The sequence below is a fragment of the Leptinotarsa decemlineata genome, unplaced genomic scaffold (genome assembly GCF_025532065.1).
Source record: "Leptinotarsa decemlineata unplaced genomic scaffold, Ldec_3_MD MMD2_tig00000133_RagTag_RagTag, whole genome shotgun sequence".
Lineage (NCBI taxonomy): Eukaryota > Metazoa > Arthropoda > Insecta > Coleoptera > Chrysomelidae > Leptinotarsa > Leptinotarsa decemlineata.
The window spans coordinates 1977669-1992870 of record NW_027412542.1 but is presented as its reverse complement, the minus strand read 5'-3'; the positions used below and the strand labels follow the sequence as shown (position 1 = coordinate 1992870).

Genomic DNA, 15202 nt, shown 5'->3' with positions numbered 1-15202 from the left:
GTTTAGATAGATTTTTCAAATAAATAATTTTCTTTCAAATACTTATAGGAAATTGTTGATTCTATGTAGTTATTATATAGATGAATAAAGATAAGTGATTAAAAAATAATATTTCAAAATTGGGTTGAAACTCTACATTTGATCTCCATTCAGTATCCATTCAGTCTTTTTGAACATGAATTATCTATGATCATAATTATTATCGTGGAAGGTGTTGATGATTTTCATCAAGTAACCGGTCTGATCATTCATGATTTATATGAATCGTTACCAACAATTGATTCAAGTTTTGCACCACTTCCGAGAAGCAATACGAAGAAAACATCCGGAATTGTTGAAAAACAAGTCATGGCTTTTGCATAACGATAATACACCTGTCCACTCATTATTGCTTGTTCATAATTATCTACCAAAAACAACATCGTAATTATGCTTCAGCCAACGTATTCACCAGATTTGCCCTCCTGCGACTCTTTTCTATTCCCAAGATTGAAGATACCTATGAAAGGAAGTAGTTTTGCGACGATTGAGGAGATAAAAGCCGAATCGATGAGAGAGACCACCACTGAAGGTGACAATATTGTTGATGAAACATGAACATTTGACAGTCAGCAAGTTCCCTCAAAAAAAACTTCCATATTTTTATGTTACATTGTCAAATATATAATAGGTACTTACTACATTTTTTTTGGGAAAGAAAAGTTTTAGCTTTTTAATTCTTCGGCTTTATAAAAAAATGTGGGAATCTTCCTAAAAAAGGAAATATGCAATTATTTTAGAATGAACTTTCTACAAAGATGTGCAGATCATGCAAAGAAGTAACTTTCATACTTAAACTGAAAGAACAATCCCTATCAAAACAAGTAATTTCATATAAATATTCAATTATGAGAAAGAAAAAATAATGACTAAACAAATACTTCCATATGAACACGGAATTATACAATTTTTCACTTTGTACCCCAAACATTCGTTATGGAATTGAATCAGATATCATTCGCAGGATTGCTACACAATATAGTGTTACAAAATATTGTGTATACATTTATTGTATACTAATCTATACATGATTCAATTCCATGACGAATATTTGGTGTACAATCTGGTGTACTTTGCCCAATTGATAATGTCTTGACTGTACCAGAGAAAAGTCATTGATTATGTAGAAGTAATACTTAAATAAATTGTTAGTTTTTTTTTGGTTTGAAAACGAGTTTTTCAACATTTTAATAATTCCCAACAATTCTAGTCAATTCATCTATGAAACACATTTTTCTAAATGTAAAACTACAGATGAATTGAACAAAATATTTTCGATATCACGAGTTCAATTATGCGTGTTATTTGGTAATTGATGGGTTTAAAACAAGTACTAGATAAAAATTATTAAAAAGTATGTCACGTCTTTCCAATTTTCCATCAGGTGCAAATACTTCAAATAGATAAATCAATTATATCACTGAAATGTTTTCCACTTGACCCATGATACATACAAAATGATATAAATATTTCACGAAAAATAGATCATCACATTCGAACTCTGTATTACAAGCAGAATGGTTTCAATCAAAGTGCTGATTTTTGCTTGCACCCTACTGGTGGCCCAGGTAAGAATTTCATCTATGAAATCAATTGCTTCATCTCTTTGAACGAAATAATACTATGAATTAGCCTCATAAGAATTTATTTATTCAATATTCGGTTTATATATGAATTGATTTCTTCTTGGGTTCCTTGTTTTTCAATATTTTCAATATATTACTTCAATTCTAGGAAATATTTAGTTTCTTATGAACAGTGGTTGTTTTCATAGTTCATAGTTTTTGTTCAGTGTTATAGTTTCATTTGCTCATAGTAATTGTTCAGTAACAAAGCTTTTGAAATTGTATCTCAATATCAATCGATTTTAGAAATCACGCGTTAAAAGGTGAGACCTCGTTAATCCTCAGCTCGCACAAGTTTATACTTCTGAGGGTAGTCGTTCATAGGGGTACGAGCAGCTGGTTAACAGAGAAACACATTTTAAACAGATTTAAACAGATATGCCATATGGAAAATAATTATAATTATAACAAACTTGGGCACATAAATTAATTAAGTTTCTCCCTTATGAATTCATTTCAGAAAATCTTTTAGATGCCCTTTCGCAAAATGTGCAAGATATGAGAACTCAATATTCAGTTGAATTCTGACGTCAAAGTCGAAATTCCATGTAATTCAGAAATTCGGAATTTGTTCGGAGTTTGAAGTCAGAATTTAATGAAATTTTAAGATCAGAGTGAAAATTTGACAAAATTACGGGTTTAATAGTCGATTCAATGAAATTTTGAGTACAAATCGAAATTTAACAATATTTGAAGATTCAATTCATAATCTAATGATAATATTTGTTTGAATTTCGATTTCATTATCGTGATTTTATTGAATTCAGACTCAGAAACTTTCAAAAAAGCAGTAAAAAACGTATACCATCATTCATTATCTTGCGAGCATCATAAACAGAAGAAGCAAGAGGACAAAAATTATTTTTTGAAATATGCTTCTCTTCAAATGATATATTTTGAAGAAATTGGTCTTGTGATTATTTTCGTATATCAGAAATTTGAAAATATTTTTACTCAGTAATAATACTTTTCTTACTGACAGCAGGTATGTATGTATGTATTTTTCTCTTGCAATACATACTATCTGTATACTGAAATGGTGATTATGGTATTGGGTGCATCGTAATTAACAAATGTGTTTATCTTACCGTGAAAATGATATCAATATCCACCAAAGTCAGAGTAAATATTATACTATGAAATTAAATTCTACAGAATTTTTCATTCTTACGGTAGTAAAAATAAACAATTTGAAACTTCTGAAAGTGTATTTGAGACGTAGTGATTCTGAAGAAACATCTTTTCAAATATAGGAAAAACCAACATGACTTCTCACTCATAATCTCAAGAACTTTAGTCGTTCAATGAGAAAAGGTTATTTGCAGATTTTTAAATTTTGATCTATAACTTTGAGAGGAAATGAATGAATCACCATTGATTCAGAAGTAGTACGCAGATACTATGCATCAAAAAGAATTTTTGCGATACAACGGGAATTCCTTGAAGTAAAAATTATTTTTGAAATCCCCACTTCTCTCTCCAAACACATGGTCCTATACAATAACCACTGCATATCCCAGCCACTTGGGTTTTTTCAGCTCAAAAACCATTTTTGCAAAAGAACATTTCTGAAGAAGCTTCATCAGTAGAATCGAAAGGATCAATTCATTAAGAAATGAATTAGAATTTGAAATTAAAATTACTGCATGAACACTTCTGCTATTAATAGAAACTTTGTTGAAGAAAGTATTGTCCACGTTCAATTAATATGGTCATACCACACCAAAGCTATCATACAATTTTTTTTACTCTCGCACCATGAAGTTCGAAAGAAGGGACCTCTAGTACTCATATTCATGTATGTTTCAATAATTTTTTTTCAGACCCAGGCCTATCCTCAAGCTACTGTCAATGGTCCCATTTTCGACTTCATCAAGGAGCTCTTACTGAACGGAGAGAAAAGTATTGATAAGGTTCTCTCAAAGCTTGACGAACTTCTTAATTCCGCTATTTCTGATTCGATCCAATTCCAACAAGAAATCGTCAGCGTTGCTAGCAATGGTGTTGACAAAGTACTTGATTTGGTGAACTCAAGGTTGGATAAAATCAAAGCTCGTAAGTTCCATAAGCTCTATAACTTCTCAACGAAATAATATTGTTATAGAAAAATTGATGACGTTCTGAATTGAAATCCTGTAATTTTTTCCATATTAGACGTAGTCATTCCTGAATTTTGCAACATTTCAAATTCGAAATTCCGCTAGTCAACCGGTGTATCGGGAGACACAGATTCATTGTACACCATCATTTCTCGAATAATTTTCACAACATTTAAAATATTGAATATGCTCACAAGATGGTACTTTTTCCATCTTCCGGTTTTTCTGGAAATGACATCAAAGTTTGATAATTTTTAAATGAAAAGCCCTGTATACTATTGATTTCTTTAAATGCACCTAATTTCATGAATCCGATAATACTCCATAGCTGATATTCGAATTATGGATTGACACAGATGGTTATGTCAGCTGGCCAGCAAGATCACCAGACTTAAGCCATTTAGACCTTTTCACGATCCTCGCGGGTTATCGGGAAAGTTGCTATAGAATAATGAAACAACTGTGGATGTTTCTATGAACTGTTATTGTGAGTCAGTTACTGAATACATTGTTGGAGATCGCATTAATAACAGTTGCAATAAGAAAAAAAGTGTAAATGCAGCTCAATAGGAAAGGTCGGCAAAATGCATTCACTGATCACCAGTTGTATTCGAAACGATATCCCGTACCTACGATAATTTATTCAAGCGTCTTGAAGAACGGAGTTAAGCCTTATGATACACCCCCCGTTAATTCTTCATTTGGTTAACTATTTTTGCGGAATTTGCCACAATGAATGTACTCATAAATGGATATTTTCAACTTATTACTGTTATTCCACAATGTATTCGGTAACTAACCAACAACAGTTCATCGAAACTCCAAAAGTTGTTTCATTGTCTCATAACAACTTCCCTGCTATCCTGCGAGGACCTTGCAGAGGTCTAAAGGGCTTAAGTCGGGTGATCTTATAGGCCATCTGACAGAACCATGTTCTAATCCATGATATCCATGATTCAAATATCAACGAAGGCGTATCATCGGATTCTGAAAATTATATAGATTTGAAAAAATGTTATGATATATAGGAGGTTTATACAAAAATCAAACGTTGATGTCTTTTCGAAAAATCCGGAAGTTGGGACAAATATCCTGTTACGTCAAAAAGTGCTTCTTTGTAAGCATATTTCATTTCGAATTTCGAAAATAAAAGATCTACATCTTGTTTAGGACGGCCTTAACTATAGATAATCTAATCATCAACTGAATTATCGAAAAGTTTCCTGATTCTCATTTGTATTAATATATTATCGATAACATTACCTACATAAAGATATACCGACTCTGATGTAACTAGTAGTTTATTTCAAGATTGATACTTGATAATCAATATTTTCAAGGAGTATTGTCGATGTGTGAACAACTGATTTGAAGTAAAATGAAATAAAGACAGCCTACAATAATTTACTGTAATATCATAGTTTTTTTCTGAATTGAATTTTGGAATTATTGAGCCCTTCTAAGTCATTCATAGCAAGAAGATATTCTGAAAATGGTAAATGTACATCAGTTTCACATGTTTTCGCCTGAAAACCATCTAGAAAAATATATATTTCGAAATAAGAAACGAGTCTCTAGCACATGAACCGTTCCATACCAAACAATTTTACAATCAATATGTTCTACCTTGCCTAATCTATAGTTAAATTGTTAAAATAATAATCTTTGTGCTCGAAAGCAGACTCGTAGTACCTAATTTTGGACGAAGACAATTTAAGTGGAAACATTTATTTTGTAGGAGACTGTTCCAGTTGTCCTCAAAGTATATACTAACTACAGTATTTGATTGCTCTAATCTGGGAGCAATCAAGTGTTGGTAGCCAAATTATATCAATGTTAATTATTTGTCCTTTTCATTAGAATCTATATCTGTATTTCTGAATTTTTGTCAGTGAAGGTGGAGTCCCAAAGTAAGCTGTAGTGCGACTTGACCTCGGCAAACTTCATTTAAAATTACAAATATTAGAGTTTGGAGTTGAACGTTCAGAATGATGTATACCTAACTCAAAAGTTTTCGATGAGCATGCAAGCTTCACAGCTTGGGAAATTTCTCGAGCACTAATTATTTCATTATTCAACTTTTCTATTCACATTCAAAAATTGAAAAAAAAAGTAATACTGCGATATTCGATTTCTGAAAAAATCTAATATTTTCTTTGGGGACAATCTGAAACCTGAACTTGGGAGTAGGCGCCTAATCTCTACTCCGTCTGAACACGCGACACTGCTGTACCGTGGTTAGTTTTGTCCGACACCAATATTCTAAGAGTTTCTGATTTACTAAGCAAAGTTCATTTTTCAATAATCGCGTTCGTTGTCATTTCATATTATTTTAATTCACGTTTTCAATTATTAATTTCAGGAGGAGACGGAAATACGGTCAAGGTCATCACTTGTATCCAGAACAGCAGAGATCAAGCTAAAAACAATGTTGTTGGCTTAGTTGACAGAAGTACGAAATGTGATCTCTCGTTGGCACAAGAAGTACTGCAATCTATCGTTGATTTGTCACCCAAAATTCAGAAAATTAAATCTGAATTATTTGCAGCAGTAGACAAAATTCAAGAGTGTGATGGAAGCAATTGGGCTGATGAAATCAAATGCGGAGCTGACGTAAGTATATATTATAAGTTTAATTGTAGTAGAAACAAGTTTCGGTTTTAAAACACTCAGTAGAAATTTAACAAATGGAACTCTGAAATGAATAGATTTTGTTGTGAACAGAATTGTCCATCTAAGCAACAGAGTGCTCCAAAACATATCATGCATCGTGCACATTATCTCCCAGACAAGGCTGCTTATACAGAGTCGCACTAAGGAACGACCGATTTTTTTCATAATATGCGGCTGGGTATAGGAATTCTTTTAGGTGGGGTGAAAGGACACAAATCAGTAGTTTTTTCAGACGAATCAGTACTTGAAATTTCAAAAATTTTTAAAATTCAAAATGCCAAATCAAATATGATGTTCAAACTAATTGCTTGTTTTCCATTATTCGTAAAATGGAAAATAAATGAGCGTTTTTCAGACATCAAAATGAAAATTTAAAAAAGATAGTTCACAATGAAATTGAACTCAATTTGAACAAACATAGTTATTACACCACTTCTCAGTTAAATCATCTGAAGGAACAATTTTCTTCTCAGCAGGTGAATAAAAATCATAATAACTGAAAAAAACCGAGTGACATAGACTCTTTGAACTATCAGGGCACATTTGATACCTATACAGGCATATAGAGGATCCCTCAAAAATATTTTTTCATTTTTTTTTAAATTCAGGCTTACATTCCTTTCAACCAGAAAAATTATTCATATTTTTTTCAACTGTATTATGTGATACATCTATTCTGCGAAAATTATGAAGCAATATGAATTTGATGGTAATGATGGTCTTCAAAATATACCGAATGATATTTTTGTGAATTATTTTTGCAAAGGTATGACAATGGAGCATCTCTGTATCTGTAAAGTAGGGAGGGTGAGTGTAGACCCACAGCATTTAGGCCCACATGTGACCCATTGTACATCCATTGTCCATTGACATGGGCAGATCTCTAGGAGACATCTCCTTTATATTGGCAGGTGTAGGCCAAGAGTTGCCGAAAACACACTCTCTTTGACAACCTCACAGTGGCCTCCGTGAAAATTTCGGAAGGTGCAGCGACATTACTGTCGTTGCGCGGCTTCTTCAACCGTCTTGGGGTTCCCTCCGTGGAGGTGCAGAAGTGAGGGAGCTTTCCTACAGGAGCAGCCGATTCCTTGCCTTTATTCTAGGTGGAGCTCTTGGCGCCCGCCACAGGAAATGTCCTTGCTGTTGTAGATGGAGTGGTGAAAGAGGCGGGTGCACTTATAGTTGCTGTCCCTTCTGCCTCCTTCGTTCTCTTTCTCCTTTTGGCCTCGGCGCCGCAAATGCGCTTACGCCTTGGTCTTTGTATTACATCACGAGATGATTTGCTATGTCCAGCCTCATTCCAAACGGTAGATTGGAGTGGACATTTCTGTGCATCCCCAGCCACCGCCTCAGATTGTGGTGAGCACTTCTGTCCAGCCTCGGGATTGGTTTTTGTTTTTGTTGTTCCTGTTTTTGTGTTCGTTTCATTCATGTGTGTTCCCACGAGTAACAAGAGAAGTGTTGGTCACCTCTGGTGAGGTTTCGCCCAGTTCCCCAAGGGGATCGTTCGTAATCGCATACCACTCTGTGGCCATCCAGCTGTCGGCACAATTCCCTACACCTTAGGCATGTTTTACAAAGGCTTTTCGGGAGTTTCAGATCCCCTCACCGTACTTATTTCTGCCATTGACCAGGAATCCGGTGACCCCGTCCGTAAGGCCACATTGGCTTCCCGGACAGGGCCTCCAGCCCCCTGGCCGTTCCCCTATCCGCCACCTGGGGACGCACCCGATAGGTAGCCCAACCCACGGGTACAATGGAGATGGGATGAATATTCCATATAAATTTCGTATATTCGATGTCCTTCATATAAAAACAATGATGAACGGAGAAGAAAAAGAAAGAGATTTGAAAAATAATGGAGTTGGTTCAGTTCCCGACGAAAAAGTACAAAATTGAATGGTTTCATGCAATTTATATATCGTATCATCGATATATTTGATAAGTTTTTAACTTCATATTTTGATAAATTGAAGAAAATGTCCCATGAACAGTATTTTATAACCTCTCATTTTTCAGATTATCAAAAACATCGATGCAGTTATCTCCAATAACAAGGATAATGTTATAAACGACTTACGTGGATTGATATCAAAAATTAAGGACTTGGCAAAAGAAGTGTATCCAAAATGCCTGGTTCCTAACTGGGAAATATTTCAAGACCAACGTTTTGTAATTATCAACAGCATTGCTGCTTGTATGACATCCTAAATCATCACCTGAAACTGTATAATCTCTGAGTGATAATAAATACCTATTCGAAAATGATGTTTTTGATGAAAAAATTCAGATTATGGCATTGTTAACTAGATGGAGCATATATGCGATATTGGAAACTAGACAAAGTTTACTAAGTTTCAGCAATGTCACGTATCGGAGAAAAATATTGGGAATTCCAGCTAGCACTATCTAATTGAATGAAATATTCAACTGTTAGGTTGTTTCAAAAGTTTTGTCCTTTTTGATGTTATGTGTTTTTGTAGCTCCATATCTCAATGAATATTCACTCTACTGCGGTACATGCTGACCGATAAAGAATTTTGTACTACATAATGAGTGATTTTTTGCTGGTATCTTTTTGGCAACACTGTTTTTGAGAGATCACGCGTGAATCGTGTCTAGTGTCATTGTCAAACTTGTTCAGTTTGATCTATAATTTAACCATGAATCGACTTACGAATGAACAACGCTTGCAAATTATTAAATTTTATTATCAAAATGCATGCTTGGTGAAGAAAATGCATCGTGCACCTTTCAATTTATGGGCAGTTTCGTCGGCCTACTGAGGGAGCTATTCGGAAGCTTGTGACTAAATTTCGAACCCAGTTCACATTAATGGACATTAAACCACCAACACGCATACGTAGAGTGAGGATCGGAGAAAATATTGCGGCTGTATTCGCAAGTGTTCGTGATGACCGTGAATTGTCGATACGCCGCCGTTCTCATCAATTGGGCCTCTGTTACTCCACTACGTGGAAAATTTTGCGGAAGGATGGGTGTAAAACCTTATGAGATACAGCTGGTGCAAGAATTGAAGCCACACGACCTCTCATAACGTCTAACATTTGGTGAATGGGCGATGGCAAAGAAAAATTGTGTTAACGACAAGCAAAATTGCCGCATCTGGAATGAAGACCATCCACAAGCGTTGCAAGAGCTACCGATGCATCCCGAAAAAGTCACTGTTTGATGTAGATTATGAGTCGGTGGCATTATCGAGCCGTACTTCTTCAAAGACGGCAATGGCCGGAACGTTACTGTGAATGGCGAGCGCTAGCGTGTGATGATTGACGACTTTTTGTTGCCCAAAATGAAAGAATTGGACATGCCTGATATGTGGTTTCAACAAGACGGTGCCACATGCCACACGGCATGCATAACAATTTCCCATTTCTCACGTTTGGGGCCCGTCAATTGGCCGCCTAGATGGTGTGATTTAACGCCTTTGGATTATTTCTTGTGGGGTCATGTTAAGACTCATGTCTACAGAGATAAACCAGCAATGACTGACGCTCTGGAAGCCAATATTGGAGCATTTATACGTGAAATACCGGTCGATATGTTAGAGAGAGTGTGCCAAAATTGGACCTTGCGCATGGGCCATCTAAAGCGGAGCCGCGGATAACATTTGCATGAAATCATCTTTAAACATTAAATCATATTGATCGTTCTATCGATTCCGAGGCTATCCCCTACCTCTTAAAAAAATCACCCGTTACATTGATGCTGTTCATTATTTCAGAAAATTCAATTTTCTGCCTCTTTTCTGCTTATTACTATATATTACAGTTGAGCGATTTTTCGTCAATGTTTCTCTCTCCTTTTTGAATTGGATCGTCACGTGTGGTGAGGACAACAGGTCAGCAAACGCTAATGCCACACACGTATTAAGGGGGCAATTCCAATGCTAGGTTACTGTTATTTCAATATGAACCTACATCTACAATGAGATGAAAATGATTCTATAAATATCTGACATTATGCTGAATAATTGTTTCTTGACCAAAACCAAACTATTCACTGAGTGGTGTGGGCGTGGGAACTCTAAAGAAAAGAAATGTTATATAAAATAAAGAGGCGCCACCCGTTTAATACGGTTTTGTGTCGCCAAGAAACTCACTTAAACGGAAAAGAAATATAATCGATAATTATAAATAACAATCGATCATAAATAATCAATACTTAATGTCCAATAGAAAGAATTGATTTACTAAATATCATTTAACCAATACAAGTTGATAACTCTGGTGGATATTTGTATTAATCTCAAAATATATCATTCATATATGAATCTCCAAATATAGCTATATTTGGCTCACAAAATAAAACTCTTATAATTATGACATAAGAAAATATGGTCTCATTTATTTATGTGATAAAACATTTTTTTTGATTAAGGAAGTACCTGCCCTGGTATGACTTGGTTTTTGCAGTATCGTAGCAGCAATCCCAGCGGTAGAAATTATAGATAAACAATGGAGAAATACTCGCTTACCGGACGTATCTTTCTTGCAATATTGTATAAAAATAGACTTCGGATCTCAGCTCGGCAGGAGTTTTCTTGTTTCACCCAGAAAATCTATCGTCGAGCAATAGATTGAAAGTGATCTGTGGTGAGTACAAGAAAATGGAAAATCCAAAACTGGAACCCTAAAAATTATACCATTCGAATCGTAGCATACAACACACCAAAGGAAATGAAAGATTAGTTATTTTCATTGTTTGTTTTTGCCTAACCTCAATATTAGAGGGTTCATTCACTCAATAGTAGGTTTCCAAAAGAAAATTATAAGACACAAAATTTCCTTCAGTAGAGTTCAGTGCACAAATCCATAAAAGCAGGAAATTTCAGGATTGGTATCAATTGGAGCATCAAACTAATTCCTATATGATGATTTATATCTGCAACAATCTTCAAATCGACAAAACTTTATAACAATACATAGTAGCTGATCTCCAGTACACTCACTTACTGTGGCTGTTGTTACAATTGAACTATCCGCTTATTGTGAGTTCATCTAGTCAGAGGAAATTTCGGAAATGGTCTTGAAGATCCTCCCATTCAGCTGATCTGTAATGCAATACTTTGCGCGGCTTAGATTGTTCCCCAACATTCGTCGGTTTGTGGTCAGAAGTTCCCAATGGAGACCTTACGGTGACTCTGTAAATTTCTAGATTGGTTGTTGAGTATAGATCCAAAAGACTAGCATATTCTCCATCAAGGTCAGGAATCCTGGTTGGCTCATTTATTATCTGAGTAAGTCCGCTGCGTATTGCAAAAGCCTCAACTTCGCGACCTTGTTCGTTGTTAATATTTGAAAATTTTAGCCATTCGATATTGTGAACATTGAAGTCACCGAATATGGAAATTTTGGCACTGGGATAATTGATTTGCAAAAAGTCAATGGTGTTTGCAAGTGAAGATAACAGTGAAGATATTGTCTATCGCTAGGTGGTCAAAACGCAGCATATGAATTTGGTGATCTTCTGTGATATTATTTTGAACCAATTCTGAATCGGGATAAAGAAAATTGACGAGGTTTGTTGAAGTACTGAATTTGGTTTCTGTGAGGGCAAAAATATGTGGATATTTGATTGCAGATGTTGGTGCACCTAGTTCATATTTGAGTTGAGTCCTCTGATGATGCAGAAATCTATTTTGAAGTTGATAGTGGGCCTCTTAGTAACTGCAGTTATCAGGTTCCCTATGGACTGATGTTAGAAAGACTTTGCTGACTGTCAGAAATAAGGGTTCCCGAATAACTTCTGCAGGATGATGCCCTTGAATCAGCTTGAATCAGATCCGATTGGAGAGCTACTTTACCTCCGGAGGATTTTGACTCTAAGAGCACCATCACACATTTTTCACTCTTGAAGCCGGAAACAAAGCACAGCAACGAAACGTTTCCCCAAAAGCAACTGCACACTGCCTAAGCCATTGCGATGGTATCTCACGGGCGATACCGGGTTGTATCAGCATCTACCATCTGCATGACATTGTTGATATGGAAACTGATATCTAGGACAAAGAATAAGGCTTTCGCAGCTGCAAATGAAATTCAGAAGTGCTCTGGAGCTTACGTGATAATGTAAACTCAAACAGGATAATAGTGATGGATTATATTGAGTTTTCGATCGAAAATGTACTACAAGACATTATAGAGGAAAGGAAAGAACTCTGAAAATCAAGGAGCATTGACTTATTAACAATACGTTTGACAAAAATGTAAAAATTGGTCTTGTTTTCACTTTAAAACTGATTTTAAGAGGCAAGTAAATGCTCAAACTGTCAGCCAATGTACAAATTATTTTCGAATCGTTATCATAGATGAATTTCACTAGTTCGGACTTCCATTGTCTACTATATGAAATGATTTGAAATCCCTGGCCAACTCCCGCCAAACGGTTATCTCCCACGGAACCAGTGAAGCGGAAAATGGAAAGCGGGGATAAGTGAAAGTACTCGAACCACCTATAAATAGTCATCTCTCGGAGGAATCAGTCCAGTCATCACCCGAAGACGATTGTAAATACTAATAATCGAAACGTCGTGAACTAATGTGACTTGGAATAGCTCAACTTTTTATTTTTATTTCCTTTTTTCATTTCTTTACTTCTATTCATTCAATTGTTCTATTTTCACTTGTATTTTATTTCACTATTATTTCATTTCAGGTTTATTTTGCCTAATAGAATTGTTGTTTTCAGCTATTCATTTTTAATTCTTCTTTTTTAAGTGTTTCAGGAATTTCCGAACTAGCGAAATTCATCATGAAACATTGTCAATCACCTTCAAACAAACGTTATCATAGATATCATACAACGTTATCTACATCTTCATATTGCAGTGTCTATGGAACGCTGTTTTAGTTTTTATTGTCACAAATATTCATTCCTCAATTTATTCAACTAACAATTTATTTGTTTGAATTCAATTGATTCATGCATTTGTTCGACACATTAAAAACGATTGTTCGCAAATTTTGTTCTATGTTAAATGACACTTGATTTAAAATGTTACATGAATGAAATTGTTATTTGAATAAAAAAGACCAATGAAATAACTTGAAGCTTTTATTGATTCCGAAGAAAAATATTGTTTCATAGTATTGGAAAATGGAACGCCAATTTACTATATATTATGCTGAAAAATAACCTATATACATTTAGTTCAACTCAGCAATGAACAAACATTTTTATTCAACAATCAATGGAATGTATTATTCGAGTAAATTCAACAAACGTTTCAATTCAGTATATAATTTTGACCTTTGAATAAAATGTTAGTTATTCATATGACTGTTGAACTATAATGAAACTTTAAATTCACTTTCTAAAAGTAAGTTTGGGAATAAAATTTCACTGTATATATTTGAATGACTCTCAAAGATTTCCCATGAAACATTGTTAGTAATAAAAATAAACTTTCGTTTGTCTGAAAATATAGGTAATATAGGTAATAAAGATTGTTATATTTCAATTTTATTGAAATTGTTGAATATTTCCAACATTCACTTTAATGCATTCAATTTAAAATTTAGTTACAACTTTTGTGCAAAACATTCTCAAGCAAGTATCATTTTATTTCATCAATCTTTTTAAAAAGCTAATTTGTGACAAAGAATGGAATTTTTTGATGATTTAAAAAGTTTGTTGTATTTGAAAGATACATTTAAAAGATTGTTGATAATTTTAATTCGGCGCTGGTATTGAGCGGATTTATCAAGAACCTTAAATGTTACATAAGGCAACATGCTAGTTCATTTATAGTACGACAAAATGCCGTTCAACCGTGGCGCCGAATAAAAATTATCAACAATCAATATAATTCATATATCACTGAAATTCAACAAACAAAATAATTCAGATCATTTCAAAGGAATTTGAATAAAGAGTAAAACGGCTTAGTACGCCGTTTTACTTTCTATTGGTATTTTGTAAAAATGAATTGTTTTGACTGTTGAATTTAGGTGATACATGAAATAAATTGATTGTTGATCATTTTTATTCGTCGCTGCTGTCGAACGGATTATTACCGTACCATGACCAACGCCATACATATATGCAGTTGAATAGTTCCATAAAAATACGTCCGACGTCAGCGCCGAATAAAAATGATCAACAATCAATTTAATTCATGTATCACTGAAATTCAACAAACAAAATAATTCAGTGCATTTCAAATGAATATTAATAAAAAGCAAAATGGCGTGCCACGCCGTTTTACTTTTTATTATTATTCCTTTGGAAAGAATTGAATTAATTTGTTTGTTGCATTTCAGTGATACATCGAACGGATTATGGTGACACTAGTTCCTCTTACAATTTTCTTGGTTGGTGTTTGTAAAATGTCATCAATTTGTCGTTAGTGTTACTATTCTGTGGTTAGTGTCTTGTTTGATTGTATATAGATGGCAAATGTTATGCGACAGTTGAGAAACACATTGCACACTGTGCGAAAGTAGCGATTCACAATATTCACATTGAATTTGAATCGCTGGAGATCAAATCCATTTGTAAAAACAATCTCAGGAAGTTTGTTCCACATACATGCCACTCCTCAAATGAAAGAGTTCTTGAACAGTAAAGATCGAGGTGTACTGAGTTGAACGTCAAAACGATGAGCAGCCACAGTCTGCCGCGTATTTCTGGTATGTACCGCTCTTGGTGGAATCAAGTGTGCTAAGTTACTTGTACACTTCTCGTGAAAGTGTCTATAGAGGAGAGACAAATCTCCAACCTTTCTTTGATATTCCAGACTAC

General features: G+C 34.6%; 1 protein-coding gene across 1 annotated transcript; it reads left to right on the top strand.

The window, feature by feature from the left end:
- Positions 1–1448: 1448 nt before the first annotated feature.
- On the top strand, positions 1449–8701 carry LOC111506888 (uncharacterized). Its single transcript, XM_023162111.2, has 4 exons — positions 1449–1607; positions 3488–3719; positions 6126–6376; positions 8456–8701. The coding sequence occupies exons 1-4, from the start codon at positions 1557–1559 to the stop codon at positions 8645–8647; spliced, it is 726 nt and encodes a 241-aa protein (XP_023017879.2). The 5' UTR covers positions 1449–1556; the 3' UTR covers positions 8648–8701.
- Positions 8702–15202: the final 6501 nt, after the last annotated feature.

Excerpts from the sequence above, each read along its gene's own strand:
- LOC111506888 (XM_023162111.2), top strand. The coding sequence starts at position 1,557 with ATGGTTTCAATCAAAGTGCTGATTTTTGCTTGCACCCTACTGGTGGCC. Across the intron at positions 1,608-3,487 it reads GCACCCTACTGGTGGCCCAG|ACCCAGGCCTATCCTCAAGC; the intron begins GTAAGAATTTCA and ends ATTTTTTTTCAG. Across the intron at positions 3,720-6,125 it reads GTTGGATAAAATCAAAGCTC|GAGGAGACGGAAATACGGTC; the intron begins GTAAGTTCCATA and ends TATTAATTTCAG.